This window comes from Paroedura picta, chromosome 3 (assembly GCF_049243985.1).
Source record: "Paroedura picta isolate Pp20150507F chromosome 3, Ppicta_v3.0, whole genome shotgun sequence".
In the NCBI taxonomy this organism is placed as follows: domain Eukaryota; kingdom Metazoa; phylum Chordata; class Lepidosauria; order Squamata; family Gekkonidae; genus Paroedura; species Paroedura picta.
Window position 1 is genome coordinate 78,556,254 of NC_135371.1, and position 13,184 is coordinate 78,569,437.

The window sequence follows — 13,184 nt, forward strand, 5'->3', positions numbered from 1 at the left end:
GAATGCAACCCTATCTAGAACAGGGGATAACTCATTACCTGGGTCAGTCCTTCTCTCCACCGGTAGCATCTCCATTTTCTCAAGATTATGTTTCAGTTTTTTAGCTCTCACCCATTCAAAATCTGTCTCCAATGCCTGATCTCAAGTTGCATTCTTCCTCTCACTTACTGCCAGTTTTTGGAAATGAAAGTTTCAACCTTAGTCTTAAACTGCATATTGACTGGCATTGGGAACTCAGTCATAATAATACGCGAGCCGGCTTTGGCATGAACAAGGCCACAGCTTTTATTGAATAACAACAACTAGGGGGTTGGCCTGGCACGAGGTGTGGAGCCCTCCCCGCGCAGCCGTCCAGCTGCTGACATGGGCTCAAGGAGCGCCCTGGGTTCCCCGTTCCTCCCAGCCGGGAGGAAGGATCCCTTGCTCCTTGATGCCCTCCCCTGGGAGGAGGTCAGTCATGGCTGTTGGGCATCCGCCTCATACAACCACCCTTACCTCCTGGCTCCGAGCCCCTGGCCTTCCCAGCCGGGTAAGGCCGCGCTCGGTATCAGCCGGTCTCTTATTGAGACCCCCACCTCAGGTCCCAGTCGCAAACTGGTCCCTGGACCAAAGCTCCACCTCATGCCCCCCATTCCGCAGCTGTGACGAAAATTACAACCGTAACATAGGGAGGGTGGGAGGACGTCTTCCCCGGAGCTCGCGGCGCAAGAGGACGAGGGGCCGAGCACGTGGCGCTTATAAGCGCCTTGCCCCCGCCCCTTGCGCCGTCCGACGCTCCGAGCGCGCCTGCGCTCTGCCGCTCCCGTCCTTACTCCTTCCTCCCCCGCCCGCCAACTGCGGCCACGTCTAGCCACAGCTGCTCTTTGACTGGCATGGGGAACTCAGTCATAATAATACGCGAGCCGGCTTTGGCATGAACAAGGCAATAGCTTTTATTGAATAACAACAACTAGGGGGTTGGCCTGGCACGAGGTGTGGAGCCCTCCCCGCGCAGCCGTCCAGCTGCTGACATGGGCTCAAGGAGCGCCCTGGGTTCCCCGTTCCTCCCAGCTGGGAGGAAGGATCCCTTGCTTCTTGATGCCCTCCCCTGGGAGGAGGTCAGTCATGGCTGTTGGGCGTCCGCCTCATACAACCACCCTTACCTCCTGGCTCCGACCCCTTGGCCTTCCCAGCCGGGTAAGGCCGCGCTCGGTATCAGCCAGTCTCTTATTGAGACCCCCACCTCAGGTCCCAGTCGCAAACTGGTCCCTGGACCAAAGCTCCACCTCGTGCCCCCCATTCCGCCACTGAACAAGGCCTGCCGGCCTAGTTCCCGCCAACCCCAAAACTCCCCTGAGCCCATAAACGCAGAGCCGAACCCAAACCACCCAACCAAATATCCATCCCTAAACTGGAAAGATGCACCCCGTCGCTCCTAAACAGGGGAGCATTGTGATGCCGTATCCCGGGGTGCCGTATTACAGCACCTCCCAACTGCGCCATCAGCTTCCGGACTCTGCGGTTAACCTTCTCCTTGGCCAGGTGGACCTTCTCAGGCCGACACGCCCGCCTCCAGTTCCTCCGGTCCAGCAATTCGGACCAAACCAGGTAGGTATTCGGGAGTTTGTTCCGCAACACCCGAAGGTTGTCAAACACCATATTCCGCAGTTGCAAACCAGAAACGTCGGGAAGATCATTCTCGCCCAGTTGGACCACCAGGACTGCCGGCGGTCCTATCTCAAAGACTTCCCTGGATATCACATCCATGAGAGCTGACCACTTCAGTCCCCGAACACCGGCCCACCGCATCTGGAGGCGACCTTCCAGGCCCAACTGGGCCTCCCATCCGGACTCCTCCGCATACCGGGCCGCCCAGTACACGATGCTGTGGCCCACGATCAAAGCAGTTGGCCCCGCACAGTCCAATCCTGAAACAAGCGACAAATAAAATTGGGCAACCAGTACGAACGTAAAACTTGAACGCTGAGGAACGCCACCGTCCAAGCCGCATGATTTCCGTGGGCTCCATCCCGTCACGGAAGGCCTGGGTCGCCGCCCCAATCCGGAACGAGTGGGTGCCATACCACTCTCGGGGCAATCCGGCCCTCTCCAAGCACAACTTCAAAACCGCTGCAAATTGAAAACGGGACAAACACGTCCCATCCCTGTGAACAAATAGGACCCCCGGCTTTCCAGGCCGTAAGTCCAAGAAACGGCGCAGTGCCAAAACCGGGCACATCCCTCGCTCCTCGGACCCTCGGAGGAAAACGGGCACTCCTTTTCCCCTCTGATCCGTTTTTGAGCGGCGCATCCAGATCTGCACCCCGTCCGCCAAGAACTGGATGTCCTCAACCTGCAGGGCCGGGGAACTGCTGGCCAGCCTCGACTGGGCCACCAGTTCTCCACACCGGAATGCCCCGTGGTAGGCCACCAAAAATGCTGCCCGGAACATGGCTGCCTCGTATCCTGAAGAGCAGACAGACCGTAATTGAACCACCAACTGAGCAAGCACTTCCCTGGTGATCGGGCGCCTGGTGTCAGGGGCCGTGCTCCCAAGCCTCCCCCAGCCCTTGACAGCCGCCCTTACCAGGTGGGAGGAACTAGGGTCCCACTTCCCAAAGGCCCTGCTGAAGAATGTCAATCCTGAAAACGCCACCCGCAGTGACCTGTGTGCCAAACCCCTGCCCTTTAAGTGGGCCAGGTAGCATAGAAGGGTCCGTTCACTCAATGGCCAAGAGCCCGTCCATCCCATGGCGCGTGCAAAAGATAAAAAGTCCCTTGCCGCCCCTTCATAGCTCTTCCATGTGGAGGTGGCGACGGACCCCAGCATGCCTTCCCCAATCAGTCCGCTCTAAGGTCCCAGAAGGCATCCGGGAAGTCGTCCGGGTCTCGCCGAGCCTGAGGAGCAAGCATGTGAAACTTTCTGACCTGCAGGCGAGACAAACTGTCAGCAAACACGTTATTTACGCCCGCGACATGCCTGGCCCGAAAAGTAATATTGGCCTCCAGGCCAACCAGAACCAGGCGGCGTACTAAACACATGATCCTTGCGGACTTCGCCGTTTGCTTGTTCAAGATCCGGACCGCTGCCTGGTTGTCACACCAGAACAGCACCCTCTTATTCCGGAATTCCTCCCGCCAGAGGACCACCGCCACTACCAGCGGGAAAAATTCCAAAAAGGTGAGATCCCTCAGCAGCTCCGCCCCCCACCAAGCCGGCCACTGCTTGGCGCACCAGCGATCCCTATACAGGACCCCAAATCCGGCTCCTCCAGCCGCATCGGAATGCACCTGGAGGTCCCCTCGTAGGCGTATATCCTCTTGCCACAAGGACACGCCATTGAAGTGGCCGATAAATTCCTGCCACGTTCGCAGATCCTCACGAATCCCGTGAGAGATACGCATGCGATGGTGCGGCTTGCTTAGTCCCCTGGTGGCGTGAGCCAATCGGGCACAAAAGGCCCTGCCCGGGGCCACCACCTTGCACACAAAGTTCAGGTGGCCCAGAAGCACTTGCATTTCCTTTAGAGTGCATTTCCTTCGTTCAGACATTTCCCCCAGTAACCCACTTAGGGCCCTAACTTTCTCCAAAGGAAGGCTGGAAGTCCCAGCCACCGAGTCTAGCTGAATCCCCAGGTAAGTGAGCTGTGTGGCCGGGCCCTCTGTCTTGTCCTGGGCCAAGGGGACGCCCAACTCCGCCGCCACGGCCTGGAAGACCCCCAGCCGCCTAGCGCAAGAATCGGTCCCCCCGCGCCCGGCAATCAGGAAATCATCCAGGAAGTGCGTGATTTCCCGAAACCGCCCCCTGCGCCGTACCGCCCATTCCAGAAACGAGCTAAAGGCCTCGAAGGCCGCACATGCTATGGAGCACCCCATAGGCATAGTCTTGTCTACATACCAGCGGCCTCCATACTCGATCCCCAGCAGATCGAAGTCCTCTGGATGAATGGGAAGCAGCCGGAACGCAGACTGAATGTCGGCTTTTGCTAGGAGTGCCCCTGGACGGCAGGCTCGAATCGGCCCCATCAAAGGAAGCGTAGCGGACGAAACACAAGTCCGGCGGGATGGCATCATTAACCGACCCACCCTGCGGATAAGAGAGGTGGTGGATCAAGCGGAATTGACCAGCCGCCTTCTTGGGCACAACGCCCAATGGGGACACCCTAAGATTAGGCAACGGCGGGCTTTCAAGGGGGCCAGCCATGCGCCCCGCCATGCACTCCCTCCTAAGCTTGTCCGCCACGACCTCGGGGTAGTCCCTGGCCGAGCGAAGGTTCCCGCATGACGTTGGGACCCGGTCCCCCGTGAAAGAGATCCGAAACCCCTCAGGGAAACCTTTAGCCAAATAAAGGGCGTCCCCCTTCTTAGGGTACAACAAGAGCCAATCAATCAGAGGGCCCAGCTTGATGGGCGTGCGGGCCACCCGCCGAAGGGGTTCAGGCGGTCTTTCCAGGTGCTGAGGATCCGGCGACACCCGACCCTCCGTCTTCTTACCGGAGAGCCGGGTTCCTCGAAAGGGAGGCCCCCCTGCCGCGTGCGAGCATGCTGGCAAGGCATGAGCCCCCCCACAACCCTCACATTTATGCTCAAAACGGCATCGCCGGCGTTTGCACCCCGTACGGTTAAAGTCCCAGCACACAAAACCCGCCAGCTTCCTGCTGCTAGGCACCGGGGCCCGTCCCTTATCCTTGTGGTGCCGTACGCTGGGACCCACCTGAACTATCCACGTATCATGGTGCTTCAAATCCCAGCGGGCCAGTGGGTTGTGAGAGGCCAATTCCCTGAACTCCCTATCATACTCAAGGGCAGCCTCGTCCCCGGCCAGGTCCCTGGCCTCCAAAACATGAGCCAAGTACTTCCAGGTATGCCACTCCCGCTCGGGGTAGGCTGCGGTCACCAAGGCCATATACTCCGCAAGGCCCCGCAACCAATTATCAAAAGTCCGCTCGGCGGCCCTCTCCCGTTTGCGGGGCTCTTTGCGCTTCCCGGTGTCGCCCCCTTTTCCCTGCCCCCTGAGCATGTAGAAAACATCCATGAAGAATCCTTCAAGGGCCCGCTCCCGAGCCTTCGACGGCAGGTGAATGCCCGGGGGCGAGTCATCCGCTGTGCACCATACTGGAGGAGCCTGGTCCCCCTCAGCTACTCCCTCCTCGTCCAGAAGCCGAACGGCGTCCTGCCGCCTCTTTATCAGCCAATGGGGCAGTGCAGGTATATAGGCCCCTTCAAGCCAATACCAGCCACCCCGTAGATCTTCATCCCCCTCCCAAGAAGATAACTCACCCGACTAGGGGTTGGGCTTCCGCCTGGCCTTCCTGTCTGCCTTGCGGCGATGGTCTCGTCCACTCCGTCTCCCCCGGTCTCCGCTGTCACCTGAGGAAAGACTGGAAACAGAAACGTCCCCCGAGCCCGAACCCCGCGACAACTGGCTGGCTCCGGAAGCCTCGCTGGGACTGCTGCCCACCATTTTCGCTAGGGCGGCAGAGTACCCGCGCCAGTAGGCCGCATCTTCGTGAGGAAAGGCGGCCGCATCCTGCGTCCGGGAACGAGGCGCCCCCTTGTTGGACTTGGCCCGGAAGCCCCCGCCCCCAGGCGCCCTCGACCGGCCACTGCTCCTGGCCGCAAGGGACCTCCTGCGCCCCCCATTGGGGGCCGGGGAGGCTGCCCCCGAACGCCTCCCCCCTTCCGGCCAGCAGGGCGACGCCACGTGCGTCCAGGCCGAGAGCCCCCCGCTGCCCGAGGAGGGCTGTTACCAGGCCGAGGGTCAGGGGATAACGGGCCCGGCGGAGTCTGCCTGAGCCCCGCCCGGGCACCCCTGGAAACCCTGCGGCCCACAGTTCCCCGCAGCGAAACTCTTGGGGCTCCCCCCGGACCGGGGAACGAGACCGGAAAGGGCCCGCCCCTGGGGTAGGGCCTGCGCTTCGGAACCACCCCCTGCCGCCGGCCGCTGTTCCGCCGCTCCCCCTGGCCCCGGGCACTGCCGCGGTCCAAGCCTCCCGCGCTCTCAGAGCGCTCGCCCGGCTCCTCCCCTGTCCCCTGGCCTCTTCCGCGGCCTGCTGCGGAGCCTTAGAGCCGCTCGCCACTGCCGCGCTGCGTCGGGCCCGGGACCGCGACCCGGCCATTGTCCTCCGTCCAGCCGCCGAGAGCCTCCGGCCGCCGAGCGTCTCCTGCCGCCGAGAGCCTCCAGCCACTGAGCACCGCCTCTCAGCCACGCTGCTGCCCCGCAGCCACCCCCGGCCGCTGCCGCTCCCTCACCGCACCGGCCGCTCCTGACTCCAATCAGGCCCAGGTAGCCCAAGCCCCAGCTCCCTGTAGCTCCGTGCGTCTTCCCCGGAGCTCGCGGCGCAAGAGGACGAGGGGCCGAGCACGTGGCGCTTATAAGCGCCTTGCCCCCGCCCCTTGCGCCGTCCGACGCTCCGAGCGCGCCTGCGCTCTGCCGCTCCCGTCCTTACTCCTTCCTCCCCCGCCCGCCAACTGCGGCCACGTCTAGCCGCAGCCACTCTTTGCATGAAACAAGATTCCCCTTCCATGCTGTTTTTGAAAGAACAATCAGTCTGGGCTAGCTCTGAATTTGACCACAGGTAGGGTGGCAGAGAGAGGATGCCTAACCCTTTAGTCTCTGGTCATTTTCATTCTTGGCTTGCTTTTCGTCAACAGAGCAAACAGTACAGAGTCCTTCTCACAGCTCATTTCCTGTTGTAATAAACTAGTTTGAGATTGTGATTTTCAGCTGGAAAATAAACAGAGAGGAAAGGATTAAACAGCTTATCTCTGTCTGTCCTTCTGTAGCTCAAGCTTGTACCCTTCCCAAACTGATTTGAGGGTAAGGAAAACCAATCTCTGTGTAATGTGTAGTTCTCCTTGTCTTAATACTGGCAGAATAAATTCTAGACCACTCTTATTAACTTTTGATGACTTTGTCATTAATGCAGCATGCAAGTATTTTATGTGCCATATTTTATCAATACAATTATTTTGCTGCTATGGCAATCAACTCCAATTTAGTTGCATTCTGGCAATTGCATCTTTATAGTCTTCTGCTCTCAAAGAGATAAGCTTGTCCTGTAGTTCGCACAAATTCCAGGAATTACCATGTGCACACACTGCCAACCTTTACACTAAAGCTGCATTCTGTATTTGCAACCACAGTTTCAGTGTTCCTGATGTCTTCATTTCCCCACCCCCCTCAAGGATCTATTGATTTCATGCATCTTTCACTATGATTTACTTGTCTGTGTTGGTCTCTTGCAGAAATGGAATAGCACAGATTTAATTTTATACAAATAAACGTTTCTTATCTCTTCTTGTATATTTATGTGTATAAGCACAACCAGAACGGCCTCTAGATTAAACCGTTTTCAATTTTGTTTTCCTCAGTGGTTGTCCTTCTTTAAATTATATTATATATATGTGGCCTTTGGCTCTCAGGTTTGGGGAGGTCTGTTCAAAAGTCTTTTGAACAGTCTTTTGAACAGACCTCCCCAAACCTGAGAGCCAAAGGCCACATATATATAATATAATTTAAAGAAGGACAACCACTGAGGAAAACAAAATTGAAAACGGTTTAATCTAGAGGCCGTTCTGGTTGTGCTTATACACATAAATATACAAGAAGAGATAAGAAACGTTTATTTGTATTTATTGTGGAATTGTTTAATATAGCCCGGGATAGGTTCTGTTTTCTGTTACAATAATTTTGAACCGTCCCTTTCTTTTCGTGGTGTACTCAGATTTAATTTTATGGCAGCACAGGCAAACTGATAAAAAATGCGTCCCTTCACTTTTCTTCCACACAAACACTAGTACCATACATGTTTGAGAACTTCACGGTACTTGAACAAAAGTTTAGCAGCTTCCTTCCTCCTTTCATTAATAGAATTGTGAAATGGGGATATTGGATGTGATATCAGGATCTTCAAATCTGTGATCTGAAATAAACACTGAGATTGCAAATTATGTCATTCATCCATGACAATCTCACTGCAGAGTGTGTGGATCTATTACAGAATAGATGAGGACAAGGAAGCTCTTGTGGTGCTCCTCTGTCACTGGCCCCCACCATGCTGCCTTCTGCCATCTTGGCCCACATTGGGGATGATTCCCCCTGTCTCAGAATAGGAGGTAGAGGAGACTGCAACACTTTCATACTCTTCCCTTCCTTGCACAGCTATTTCCCTTCCAGCAGGAAGTCCTGTCCTCACCTTTTCTTCCTTCACCTGTCCCTAGAGCTTCCCTTATGATGGATACCTATCCCGTTCCCCTTTTCCGAATCTGGACATTCTCCTACTCCTTCCTAGCTGGTGGCTGCTTTTTTAATATGATTTTTTAAATTTTTATATAGAAAGAACAAGGAAAAATATATTTGATTAAAATATTACAATATCATCCCTCCCTCTACTCCCCAAAGTCTCCATTTACTTGAAGTTTTGCATTGCTGAATACTGTAGATATCTGTTCCCCGTGAATATAAAAACAAAGCCACAACAAAAAAATCCCACTTTAACGTAACATTTCCAGCACTTACAGTCAACGGGTGTTATAAAAATTACCCTTAGACTTGAACCAAGGCATATCCTTAGGCTAGAAAATCAGCTGGTTCCTGCACTTGTTTACAACAACATATTTTAAGTACTTAACATTAAGCATTTCTTATAAAACAATATGAACTTTAATCTGTTATTTATAAAAAGAAAAAAAGGGGGGGAAAACCCTTTATCATGACATTTACAGCCACTTTAGCCCAGCATTTTTTAAATCTGGTATTTATAAAAAGAAAAAAAGGGGGGGAAACCCTTTATCATGACATTTACAGCCACTTTATCCCAGTATTTTTTTAAGGGGGGGGGGGAAGAATCCCACTTTATCATAACATTTGCAGCTCTTAAATTCTTCAATTCAAATTGTTTTAAAATCTTTGCAGTTACTATAAGTATTAATGCCATCCATACAGAAACAGAACATAGGAAAAATGTCAGCCCCCCCCCTTGCCTCCTCCCAATCTTCTTAAGGAGGTCTCAATTCGAGGCTTAGGAAATGAAATTGTGCCCCTTTCCACAGAATATCTGCCAATGATTCTAATAAATAATAATAAATAAGAAACAGTTGCACCTCCTGATCTCCAATCTGGGGTGTGTTAGGGCCATTTTTTTTCCTGGGAAGCTCTTTTAGAATAGTTACTTTCAGGACAAGCCAATGTGTCTTTTGGCTGATTCTTTTGTGCTTCTGCTTTGAGATATGTCTTTTCAGTAAAGGTAACCTCATCTGAACTTGATCAGTGATGATAATAAGTTCTTGTTGCAGGTCTTGCTTTCTGAAGGACTCCATCTCCAATGCTTCAAAATTTTCTTCCGCTGAAGATTTGCAATCCTGTAATTCTTCACTCTTGCTATTTTTTTGTTCCAGTTGGTTAATATTATTGTTATCATTTGGTTCATCATTCCTATTCTTGCCATTTCGGATCTCCTTAAAAATATCTTTCAACAAATTTTCTGTGAAGGCATTCAGATCTTCTCTTTCTTTTGCTAACAGACGGACCATCTAAGTCAAAATAGCCACATTAAAAATCAGACTTATAAGTCAACACCAGCCAGTTCTGTGCAGTGTTTCAAACAGCCAGGAGAGGTCCCCCCGCAGAAGTTCTGATTGCTTAGAAAGTCACACAGTGGGAGAGATATCACGAGAGCCGTTATCAAGGGAAATCTCCGTATAATGTAAACAGTCCAAATTAGCTCATTTATCTTTAAAAATTGTTCATATGTTTCACCTTTCCCCCAGAGTTTGAAAAAGACAAGAAAAACAAGCAGGAAAGTCTTTGTGAGAAAGATGAACTCACTGCCGCGGCTTGGTAGACAAGACAGGGGGAGGTGTACAAAAACAATTTAGTGTCATTAAAACGTTACTCACTGTTGATAGCAGGCATTTGAAGTTAGAGAACTCTGAAGTCTCTTCAAAGCAGTTCAGAAAATGAGAGAGGAATGAGAAAGAAAGGCAATCCTTGTTAAAGAAGGCTTTGATGGTAGACTGCTTCTTGGCCTTAATAGTCACATATAGCTTAAGATCTTGAGAATCTCTCTCCGCTGATCAGTAATGGACCTTTTTAGAGCTCTGGAGCTTTCCGAAGCTCTTATAAAGAGAATTTAGCAAGGTTTGCACACCTTGCTTGCTTCTGCTGGAGGTAGATACGTTCAACCCCCTATACGGACCAAGAGCTCCTCCTTAGGAGAAGTGCTCAAACAGCCATCTTTCCCGTCTCTTACTGCTGGCTGCTTTTTAATCCCTCCTCCCCAATCCCTGGTTTCTCTCTTCCCTCCTATAGCTGAGGGCTTGGTTCCTGGCTTCTTATCTGGGCTGCTGCTGCTGGAATTTCTATTAACAAGGCTGTTTCCCTCCATGGGGTGTGGAGTTCAGTTTCCTGGCAGTCTTGGGGGATGATGAGGCCTGCTTTTGGTTGGTGCAGGTGTTACCAGGCTGTTGCTGGCTGATGACATCAGCAGCATTGTCAGAATGCGTCCAATTTGACTCCCACCTTTGGCAGCCACTGGCTGGGTCCAGTTCAGCTCTTCTTTCAGCATCTGAACTGACTGCACTCCTCCCAGTTAGAGGATTTTAATATAAAACAGGTACCTTAGCTTAAAGGATTACAGATGTTCTAAAGGGTTCTCATAACCATGAAGCCTCTTCTGAGGTATGCAGGCTAGCACTTGGCAGTGGATGCTTCTATGGATATCATCTAAGAGTTCTAGTTGTGTAGTCCTTGTATATAAACTGCAGTAAAGAAGTCAGCCCTCTCTTCAACATATCTACCATTTATTTAGTTAAGCCCAGCTATAATATCTGTGCTCTTATCCAAGCTACACATACCCAGCTCTCTCAGCCTTTTCGTGTAAAGCATGGATTCCAACCCCTCAGCCATCCTAGTCGCCCTTCTCTGAATACGCTATAACTTGTTAATATCTTTCTTGAATGGTGGCGCTAAGAACTGGACACAATATTCTAAATCAGGGGTAGTCAAACTGCGGCCCTCCAGATGTCCATGGACTACAATTCCCAGGAGCCCCCTGCCAGCATTCGCTGGCAGGGGGCTCCTGGGAATTGTAGTCCATGGACATCTGGAGGGCCGCAGTTTGACTACCCTTGTTCTAAATGATGTCTGATCAATGTGCAATAGAGTGATATTATAATTTCCCTTCCTGTAGACTGTGCTCTTAGCAATGCAGCCTAATCTTGCATTAGCCTTCTTAGCTGCCATATCGCACTAGATACTAGTAAGGAGTAATGGCCCAACTTGAAACTACCATCTCTTGCATGAGTTTAACTGTGTCAACCAAAAGACAGTGGAATGCCCAGGATAAGAACTCTGACTTGGTTTGAAGGTATGCCTACACCTCCAAAAACATATAAACCTTGTTGAATCACTTAACATAATTTATAAAAGAAGCAGTCACACTAAAAGTCCTCTGAATTGTTTGCCTGTGCCTGGTCTCACTGTGATGGTTTGCCAGTGCCTTCCCCAGTCATGACCATTTACTCCCCAGCAAGCTGGGTACTCATTTTACCGACCTCGGAAGGATGGAAGGCTGAGTCAACCTTGAGCCGGCTGCTGGGATTGAACTCCCAGCCTTATGGGCAAAGCTTTCAGACGGCTGCCTTACCACTCTGCGCCACAAGAGGCTCCCAATAGCTTAGTGGGGAAGAATTGTGGCTCCTTGATGCAGTCCTTGATCTGCTAGACTGCATGATGCTCCCTGACTCAAGGATACATGTTTAACTGGCAAATCATTAACATTGCCTCCAGCAGTGGAACTGACAAGTCCACTAATTACAGCATTCAAAGTGAGGGTGAGGAAAATGGTTCTCACCCAAGTGTTGAGCTAGGAATTCAAAATGAATGGCTTCCTTAAATGGCTTCCTGATGGAGAAGAGATTAGCCAGTTCCAAAGCATCCAATGCTTGCCACACCAAGGGACTGATTGGGCCCTTTGCTTTACCCGGAAAATAATGGAAGGAGCCAAGATAAAAATCCCAATGAGGGTCTGAGTGGTTGATGACAGCACTAAACAAGGTGGGAAACCATCAGCAGAATCTGAAATTTTGGAGATGGAAAAGGGGATGTCGGACCCTTGAAGCCTAGATAAGGACACCCTTCTTAAAAAGACATACAGCCATTTCAAAGCAACAGTACACAAGAATCAACCAAAAGATACATGGATCTGTTTTGAAAGTAATAGATTTAAAGGAGCTTTTCGGGAAAAAAATTGTATTGATATTGGAGTCCAGGAGGTGCAACTGCCTCAAGATTCATCAATGAATACTCTGCGGAAAAGAGTACAACCGCACTTTCTATGCCAAAGGCTAACTGGACAGAATATAAGTCTACGGGAACAACAAGATGCAGCAAGCCTCGATATGAGACCCCCTTAAGAAGACCGGGGAAGGGAAAGGAGAAGCAATGTCTGAAATCCTTTCTTTATTTTTCTTCTGTATACTTTTAAGGCAATATAATCGTAAGTGCTGGAAATGTCATAATAAAATGGGGTTTTTCCTCCTTTCTTTCTTCTTTATTAGTGTATTGTTATAGGGCCAAAGTTCATACTGTTTTACAAGAAATGTTCAATGTTAAGCATTTAATTCAAATCTGAAAATATGGTGTTGAATATCTGTCAGGATGGCTCTTAAACTGTGTCAAGTAGTTTACGTGGGGTTTTAGATCTTCTAAGTAAGCTGAATCTGTATTATTAAAAATATCTCCGCAGTGCCTCCCAGACTAAACTTAAAGCTTAACTAAAAGGAGACACCTAATGGAGTGGGTTTAAGTATAACAAATGAAGACTATATTTTACTGTTCTTTGTATTATCAACTTATACTATCTCGTTTCTATATTTCTATCTTTATGAAAATAAATAAATATATATATATATACATATACTACATATACAAGAGCCTCTTGTGGCGCAGAGTGGTAAGGCAGCCGCCTGAAAGCTTTGCCCATGAGGTTGGGAGTTCAATCCCAGCAGCCAGCTCAAGGTTGACTCAGCCTTCCATCCTTCCGAGGTCGGTAAAATGAGTACCCAGCTTGCTGGGGGGTAAACGGTAATGACTGGGGAAGGCACTGGCAAACCACCCCGTATTGAGTCTGCCATGAAAACGCTGGAGGGCGTCACTCAGTGCTTGCACAGGGGATACCTTTACCTTTTTACTACATATACAT

At 51.1% G+C, this 13,184-nt stretch overlaps 1 protein-coding gene across 1 annotated transcript; it reads right to left on the bottom strand.

Annotated features, from left to right (window-relative positions):
- Positions 1-388: 388 nt before the first annotated feature.
- On the bottom strand, positions 389-7,287 carry LOC143832292 (uncharacterized). Its single transcript, XM_077326503.1, has 2 exons — positions 5,260-7,287; positions 389-4,066 (listed from the first exon to the last, which is right to left on the bottom strand). The coding sequence occupies exon 2, from the start codon at positions 4,051-4,053 to the stop codon at positions 2,821-2,823; it is 1,233 nt and encodes a 410-aa protein (XP_077182618.1). The 5' UTR covers positions 4,054-4,066; positions 5,260-7,287; the 3' UTR covers positions 389-2,820.
- Between the last annotated feature and the right edge of the window lie 5,897 nt (positions 7,288-13,184).

What these genes read in the sequence shown, in the direction of transcription:
- LOC143832292 (XM_077326503.1), bottom strand. Translation starts at nt 4,053, where the DNA reads ATGATGCCATCCCGCCGGACTTGTGTTTCGTCCGCTACGCTTCCTTTG.